The sequence below is a fragment of the Girardinichthys multiradiatus genome, chromosome 7, assembly GCF_021462225.1.
Source record: "Girardinichthys multiradiatus isolate DD_20200921_A chromosome 7, DD_fGirMul_XY1, whole genome shotgun sequence".
Classification (NCBI taxonomy): domain Eukaryota; kingdom Metazoa; phylum Chordata; class Actinopteri; order Cyprinodontiformes; family Goodeidae; genus Girardinichthys; species Girardinichthys multiradiatus.
In genome coordinates this window covers 41,330,003-41,339,121 of record NC_061800.1, presented here as the reverse complement: position 1 = coordinate 41,339,121, position 9,119 = coordinate 41,330,003, and the positions used below count along the sequence as shown (strand labels likewise).

Sequence of the window (9,119 nt, the reverse complement as noted above, 5' to 3'; positions counted from 1 at the left end):
GGTTCTGTCTAAATCCTTTGATTCACACAAAGGTGGGGATTCACCACTTACATTAACTCAGGTACATTTACATGAGTAAATGTACCTGAGTTAATGTAAAAATTAGTACTTGTAGGAGTAATTTTACTGCACTGCACTTATTACTTCTGCTTGAGTCATTTCATTTTGAAGTAATGCTGCTCTACCCACCTTCAGTTACTTTCCTTTAAAGTGAGACCTCTTGTTTGTACACAAGCTTCATTGTTCTAATGTTAATTGCTATTTGCAGATCAGGTGAATATACAGCTAACAGCATATGCTGTCAATAAAGGTGCTTTGCACTGTTCTAACACATATTACCTACTGCAGGGGTGCATTTTTCCTCTGTCATAATTTCACATGCAAATCTGAAGTTGGAAGAGCTGCATTTGCTCTTTTGCACTGTTATCCTTCCATAAGTTTCACTTAAAAGTGTAACATCAAGTTTTATTCAAAGTTGAAATAATTTAATAAAACTGAAGGCTTACTCCACTAAATGCTGCATTGCCTTTATTTCCAAAGCAGGATTCCAAAATATAAAATGACCTAGCTTAAAGCAACCGAATGAAGCCTTAACTGTATCCAATATACAGTATATGTAACTGAACTTCTTCCACCTTAAGGTTGCCTCTAAAACTCAGCTTAAATCTTCTCGATGAAATCGTCTCCAAAGTCGATAATTTTCCTCAGGGCGCTCAGGATCAGAATATCAACATCATCGTTCAGGTCGATTTCTTCGCTGTAGTTCTTCACAGGAAAGATGCAGTTCATTGGGATTCCCACTGCTGCACTGAAGTCTTTCATCTGAACAATAAAACCAGTCACAGTCTGCAACGTTTTTGTGTTATATCTCTGAACAAATGAACTGAAACTCACCTTTTTTCTCAGGTGCTTGCTCTTGTACACATTCTTCAGGTTTTTCTGAGTTTCGCCACAGGCTTCATCGATGTGCGTCATCATGGCCATTTGAGGAATTCCTGCAGGAAAAGAAGCTCTCCCAAGTAAATAATTCCTGTGTTTTTATCAGTTTGAAAGGTTAAAGTGAGAGACAGTAAATGCAGATAAAGTCTCCTTCAGGTTGGAGCCAGAGACACTGATGTTGGACCTCATTTTAGATCTGTTCTGTTGGTATGTAGTCCAGATGGGACCATTCTCTGTAAACTCACCCAGGTCACTGGCTGTTTCTCTGATCTTACTCATCTTCTCCAGAACTGATGATTTAATCTGTGGAGCGTTGGCAGACATCACACAGACCAGCACATGAACTCTGTCATCAGCAGAGGGGGTCGGGTTGTAGCCTGGATCATCTTGAGTTAGTGGAGAAACTGGGCTGAACTGGAAAAGAGCAAAAAACACAGCATGAACTGTGTTTCAAACAAACATAACTCTGATCTTTAAATCAGGGGGTACATTAATTCATTGATTTGTGGTTTTAGCAGGTGTTGCACCTTGTGGCCCTCCTTAACATTTCCTCTCAAAGCCAGCTTGATGTCATCAGCATGAACTCCACGGCTGTCCCCATCTTCCAGACCCATGATGTCATTGAAGACCACAGGATAAAAAGTCTTGGAGCTTCCTCGTCCTTTCATTAATTTATGAGTTTCATACTGAAACAAAGAGGAAAAAAAATGTTGATTAGAGAAAATTCTTGTTACTGATGCATTCATTTTTTCTGATTGATTCATTAAATGTTTTTTATTTGTCCCTGGTCCAGCACACTTGAACCAACCGACTAAAATTCCTCCTCAGTATGCAGTCAAATGGTACAGAGTCCTGCTCATGACCTAATTATTTGATTCAGGTGTATTGAAGAAGAGACATCTACATGTTGCAGGCTACCGGCCCTCCAGGACTGGAGTTTGACACCTGTGCATTAAAGTCAGAATACCAGAACCAACATACATAAAACAGAAGGAAGGTCAGAGCTGATGTTTATCTGAGGAGAAAGACTTTATGAACACAGAAACCTGAACATGATCCAGATTCAGTGTTCAAACAACAGCTGAGAGGATCCAGTCTTACCTGCTCTGGTTCTGTAATACAGTATTTAAAGTTTTTTATTTATAATGCAGCAGCATTGACTCGGTTCTGGAAGATGAACAGTAGCATATGTAATGGAAAAATTCACTTTTACCAGGCCAGAGACCAAACTAAGAGAAGTCTATTGTAACAGCTTCAATGTAATTTCCATGAAAACAGGACTTCCTTTGGAAGGACGGAGGTAAGGCCTGTTGTAATTCTTCCCCAGACATGTTGACAGAACTCAAATAATGGAGTGGCCTCCTCTTAGACTACACAAGCCTGCTGCCCTGAACTCTGACATGAATTAATGTTGAAGCAGCTGCATATTAGGAGGGGGAGTGAATACTTTTCATCAAGCTGAGCAGAGTATCGGGTCATAAACCGAGGATTTTAAGCAAGGCACTAAACTTTTCGTTAACACATCTTAGTTTTCTTACCTTTTTAGTGAAGCTTTTGTCGGAGGTGGTCGCACTGGCCAAAGCAGGAATCGTCATCCGACCTCGAACAACGTTACTGACAGAGTTGATGAAACTGGACTTCCCAGCTCCGACGGGTCCATACAGGAGGACTCGAAGGTACCGGATGTCATTGTTTTCAGGCTTGTATTCCTGCACATACTGAAGATTCATCTGTTTTTCTCTGAGAACGTAAAGTACATCAGTTGGTAAGTTGGGTCGTAAAATGAACAGGACACAACAGAAAATATTCTGTCCAACAGGATCCAGACTCAGAACTAAAGACCAGAAGAAGAATTAAATAAAACAAACATTCATATCAGTTAGATGAAGTGTATTTCTTAAAGTGTCACTAACATTTAAAGATTTAAACAGTTTGAGTGTTAACTGATGAATAAGAAGCTAAACTAAACTGTCAGAGTAAGAGAACTTGGTTCTCCTGCAGCCACATCATCTGTTTTCAGACCTGCTCAGAACCCCTCTTACTGTTACTCCTGATGCAGGTTTTTGTTTAGGAGTGTTTTGTTTTGTTTCTTTATTTAGTTGATCAGGACAGTACACATTAATAAACAATCATATACAAATTGTACACAAATTGTAAATGTGCTAGATTGTAGCAAAACAGCAAATTTTCATCAGTGTTTGGTTCTGATTCTGTAGCCTCTTATCTTTAGGAAGGTTCCTGACTAAGAGACACGTTCCGAACAAATCTCATCAGCAGCTGTGATCAGAACTGGTTCATAAAAAGATCTTCAGGGAGATCATTTTATGAATAAATTTCATATTCATTCTGTTCCTGTTTGCCTATAGCAAAAATAATGAGTCCAAACACCACTGTTAAAATACCTGTTTTTTATCATGTAAATGAGACCACCTTTTCACCTTTAACCTGAAAAATTCAACTGAAAAACAAAAATGCAAACAACAAAATTGCTGCAACAATCTGGTTATATACCACATACTTTCATTTTTTCACTCAGTGATCCGTTTCCTATTATTATGAACTTTTAATCCCTCCCAGTAATATGTTTCTTAACTAAACTATTTGAAATGGTTTCGCCCTTTGTGATGATGGTCCATCTGTAATGAATTTAAAAAGTAATCAGCTGTTTGAGTTTTACATCTTTTTGTTTCAGACTCAGCTTCATAGTTTAGTCACAGCCATTTCCTCCCCGATCCACTTCCTTCCTCCATTTCTTCTCAACTCACTATAGCTTTGGGCCAAACTCCGACCAGAACCCAGCTAACCCAGCAAAACCTCCCACAAAGAGCCCACTCAGAGCTTTTAACTCCTTCAGTGCTTGTTTTGTTCCAGTGAGCTCTAAAGTCCCAATTTAACATTTGAGCAGAGTGACGAACAAACAGCAGTAAACAGACAGTTATTGACGAGCTTCTGTAAACTCACCCCCAGCATAGTTCTCTCCACGGTTCATCCAGAGCTGAACAGAAACATTAATTATTATTCTGCAAAGATGACTGAAACATTTTCTGAAACAAAATGTAATCACTCACTTGGAGACTCAGCTGCCTGAGCTTAATCAAAGAAAAAAACATTGATTAAAGTGGTCCAGAACGATTTGTTTTCAATCAAATCTTTTTCACACAAACAAGATTTAAAATCTTTACTTTCCTTTGAATTAGTTTCAGCAACATCAGCAGAAGATAATAAATTTGCTGCATTAGGCAGGGTTGAGTTTGACTTTAACTTACCAGGATGCTCCGTGTTTCTCTGAGGTTCATCTTTTAAAAAAAGGAAAAGAAATAGAGAAAAAAATTATCATGCTCATTGTAGGGTAAATGGGCTGTTCAAAAAAATATGTTGCTGATTTGTTTCTACAGGGTTTGCTGGTGAATAAATTCCTCAGTTGAGACTAAAACAGAAACTTTTGCTTAGAATCTGCTGAAAAAATTAGATGCTTTCTGCTCATAATAAAAATGCTATCAAAGGTTGTTTTCCTGTAGGTATGTAGCAAAGTCATCTGAAGGAAAATGCACTCACCAAATAGTTCCTTAAATCGTCGGAACATCTTGCTGTTGTTGCTCTGCTGCAAAATGAATCAACAGCAACTGTCTCCTCTCTTAAATAAGGACTGCTGCTCTGATCAACCACATGACTTCTGATAAAGCCTTTACTTTCCCTTTCACTTTCTGTGTTCTGCGGTGATTCGTTTTTCCACATAGTGAAATTATAGCACAGCAAGGGATACCTTTCCATTTTGTTGAACAAACCTAAATAATCTAGCCAAAAAAAATTCACCACCTGGATTTAACTGAGCAAATAGGTACGAGCCTCCTGTTGGATAATTACTAATTATCTTTCAGCTGGCAATAAGTTATTTAATGAGTGGCTTCTCATTTTTAAACAACCTTGTCGAAAAACACATCCTCTTGTAGTGGAAAAGATGTCAGTCTGTTTAAGAAGGGTCAAATCATTGGCATGCAATGGATAATAGGGAACCATCGTCTTCGAGGACATAATGTGGCTGGAAAAATATCCTGAAAGATCGTGATCAGTGATCACTTAAACGTTTGGCCAAATCAAATCGAAGAAAAACAACAGTAGAACCCGGGTATGTTTAAAAACAGATTGGGTTTTCTTTACCTGTAAGCCATGATCAACGAAATTACAAGAAACAAAGGCTTGGAATATATCACTCTATATGTAATTATTCTATATAATATGTGTTTCACTTTCTGAGATGACTGGCACAAAATATTGCACTTTTATGCAATATGCTAATTTTTTGGGGATGTACCTGTATTCAAATATAGTTTAGATTATGTAAAGCTTGATAAATCCAATCAGTTAACACGCCTTTCTGTTTTTATATTTACACAAAACAGAGGTAGTTGTCTATGGACAAGGGCATCTAAAAAACTTGGTTAGTCAGGATGGGATTAATTTGGACTCCAGTGCTAAACCAAAGAACATTGATTTTATATTTCCCAAATTAAACATATTTGCAATTTTTGCAAATATATTCATACATGTTAAATGTGTTTGTCATATTACAACCATAACTGCAATTTATCTGGATTTTATGTACAAAGTGTTTTCGGCTTAGGCAGAAGGTTTCACACAACCAAATGGCACTGCAACCTTCAAAACCTCCACTGTCTAAAACACGCTTCACTCTGTGACACTCACTCGTCTATAGAACTGTGAAACTGCCAATCAGCAGTGAGCAAAGCAGACTTCAAGACTGCATATGCCAATCACCTGTCATTTTACATCCTGGCTCTCACGATGAACTGTATCTAGCCTGGAAACAATGTTACCCTGGCTGCACTTTTGACCAATCAGACATACGCCCCCGTTCCACGTACATCTAAGCAAGGTGGTGGAACAGGCTTGCTATTTTCCAACAAACTGAAATAGAACTGCCACCTTTGTCTAAATAAATCACCTTTGGAAACCATTCCATGCATCACCTCCATGGGCCAAATCCTCTGAAAACATGGCTTCTCATACCACTGCTACGCTGACGATACCCAGCTCTATATGTCATTCCTCCTGATGACCATGTGGTCTCAGTACAAATCTCGGACTGTCTCTCTGACATATCGTTGTGGATGAAAGCCCATCACCTCTGACCAAATCTTTAAAACTGAACTGATTGTCTTCCCAGCCAAACAGACTATACACCCTATCTGCATTGTTAAACGTAAGAAAGATGAGGTCATACCTAACTCAACATACCGCTCAGCTCCTACAATGCAACACCTTCCTAACTGGTCTCCCAGCCTGTGTTGTGAATCCTATACAGATGGTCCAGACTGCTCTTCAGTCAGCCTAAAAGATGGCACCCATCTGTTTGTTGAGATAGAGTGGCTACCCTTAGCCGTCCACATCGAATTCCAGTCATTAATGTTAGCCTTCAATGTGTTTCATGAAACAGCTGCCATCCACTTGAATGCTCCTGCAAAGGCTTATGTCATGACTCAAGCCACATTCACACTGCAGGTCTTAATGCTCAATCCAATTGTTTTGTGAAATTTATTTTTTTGCGTGGTCATTCACATTTCCAAATATATATGACTTGTAGTGATCTCCTGTGTGAACTGCATTCATACAATTTAAGTGACCCACATGCGCAGTAGACGACGCAATGACGTCACATGTACCAAGCGTGCTTAGTGTTTGCAGAAGTAGATATGGATGGAAATGTGGCACAGTTGGAAGTTGCCCTGCAGCAAGAAGGTCCTGGGTTCGACTCCTGGCTGTTGCATTTTCTCCCCACTCACCAGGTACTCCGGCTTCCTCCCACAGTGCAAAGACATAACTGTTAGGTTAATTGGTCTCTCCAAATTGCCCTTAGGTGTGAATGAGTGTGTGCATGGTTTGTCCTATTTGTCTCTGTGTTGCCCTGCGATGGATTGGCGACCTGTCCAGGGTCTACTCTGCCTCTAGCCCATAGACTGCTGGAAATAGGCACCAGCTCCCCCATGGCCCGCTAAGGAAGAAATAGTATAGAAGATGAATGAATGAATGTTGGACTGTATCTTGCGATTTTTAAGTTGTTTTCCAACCCGAGCCAGCATATTAACAGCGCAATATTTTTAAGAAAATCGAAAAGAAATGGAGTCACGTCTGCCATAGTTGTTATTTTTCTTCCTTGGTGCTCCTTGGTCTTCATGATACTGTTTGTTTTTTAATGTTCTCCAACAAACCTCTGAAACCTTCACAGAACAGAGACATTTAAAATGAAGTTAAACTTCAGACATGTGGAGTCTGTTTAGTAACGTAAACACTAATGTGTTGGTTCACTTTATAACATTCCCAAAAAAACAAAGTTTGCAGATCAAACACAAAAATACTTTTGAAAAGTTCAGAAAGTTTAAATTCTTTTGCAAGGCGCTCTATTTTATTGCAGAGTGACACAAAGTAAAGCAGTCCCTGCAGTCTGGATAACTAATTTATGGCAGGGATTATGGCAGGGATTTATGAACACAGCCCATTAATTTTATTTTTTAATCTTCACTGTTTCCACTATTTGTGACCTGTCTAAAGGAAAACAAAATCACCATAGTTAACAGAAATAAAGGCTACAAAACATCAGTCTGTTAATCTATATAATTCACTTAGTGAGTTTAGTTACTGGAATAAATAGACTCTTTGAATATATTCTAATTTATTGAATGGGTATGTGTAGTGAGACATTTGTTATGAAGTCATAAACAGGCATGAAGTTATAACAGCTTTATTAAGTGTTTTAGCGTAATGAAGCTGTTATAACTCTCATTCACTCCACCAAATAAGGTTTCCGTTTAGGTTGAAATGCTTTTATTTCTACATTTGAGGCTCCATTAAAGAGACAAAACAATGACTCATTATACTACTAAGTGTAAACAAACTATATATTTAACAGTTAGAATACGCTTAACCAAACCCAATCTGTTTTTTAATGAATTATCTTTTTACTGCCCATTGTTAAAAATCTTTCTCCAATCTAATCAGCTTGATGTTCTTCATAGATTTCCCTGCTTATCTGAATTCTGTGTTAAAGGTCATGTTTCAGAGGCAAAACTAGTTCATAGCTCTGCCTAAGGTGTGGTCTAAAATTAAAAATGCATTCTCGAACCAGATCCTGTTTTAGTTGTTTTGGGATCATTGGGCATAGTAATTGCTTTGAGAAAGCCACAAAAATATTTTGTCTCCTAAGGCCGTATTTCCCTAAGTAAATACATTTTTAATTACTGGGAAATTAAGGAAGAGTCCAGGGTTATTTCTTTGAACTTTAGTTAAATGCATAGAACAATAATGAAGGTTAGACCCTTTAAGCAGCCTTGCAGTGTGGACTTACAACAACCATCAATGTCCAGTGGATGGTCTGGATACCTCCTCAGATAGATGCACCCGAGGCGAACAGGGCAACACTGGTACTGTCAGCAGGAGGTGACACTGGTGCAGCAGAGGACTGGGACACAGCTGTCTTTAGTCCACCAACAGGGTCCAGGGAAGTTGCATCACCTTCTTTGTACAGTTCTAACATATCAATGTGACAGAAACAGCTCGGAGCAGTGAAATTAAAGGTGACAACAGTTTAATCTTTGCCGCTCACCTTCATGTCTATCATATATGGAGCATTGGAATGCACCTGAATATGAGCACAAAGCTCCAAACACTGAGAGAAATGAAAATAAAACAGAAGGTTTTCCAGTTCTTTTCAGTTTGCTGTGTTTTGTCTCACAGTGAAGAAGCAGAAATCAACAGTGTCAGGATCTGGAGTTTTGTGTGTGTGTGCTTTTTCTTTTGTTTACTATGTTCACTTCTCAGATGGTGCTGGAGTTATCAGGTGTGCTGGGTGACAGGTGTGACTAATCTGCTGATTGCTTGGAGGTGTACTTAAACAAGAGGCTGCCAGCACTTTAGCGCCAGAGTGTTGCCTTCAGTAGTACACGCTCAAGCCACAACTAATCCTTGCTTTATGCTCCTTTGCAGGTTGTTTTACCTGTACCTTTGGATAACCCTTGTTGATGCCTGATTTCGCTCTCAGCATTGTCTTGCGGTTTTGGATTTTTGACTTCTGGAAAAAGGTCTCCTATTTTGTGGGTTAAGATCCAATATTCCTGTTTACTTTGTCTGGACAACAACCAGCTGGCAGCTTCCTGTTTCACCGTCAT

General features: G+C 38.9%; 1 protein-coding gene across 1 annotated transcript; it reads right to left on the bottom strand.

Moving 5' to 3' along the window:
• Nucleotides 1-511: 511 nt before the first annotated feature.
• LOC124871237 (interferon-induced protein 44-like) lies at nucleotides 512-4,600 on the bottom strand. Its single transcript, XM_047370377.1, has 9 exons — nucleotides 4,495-4,600; nucleotides 4,206-4,235; nucleotides 4,008-4,028; nucleotides 3,901-3,934; nucleotides 2,478-2,679; nucleotides 1,467-1,625; nucleotides 1,185-1,353; nucleotides 895-995; nucleotides 512-822 (listed from the first exon to the last, which is right to left on the bottom strand). The coding sequence occupies exons 1-9, from the start codon at nucleotides 4,520-4,522 to the stop codon at nucleotides 661-663; spliced, it is 906 nt and encodes a 301-aa protein (XP_047226333.1). The 5' UTR covers nucleotides 4,523-4,600; the 3' UTR covers nucleotides 512-660.
• Nucleotides 4,601-9,119: the final 4,519 nt, after the last annotated feature.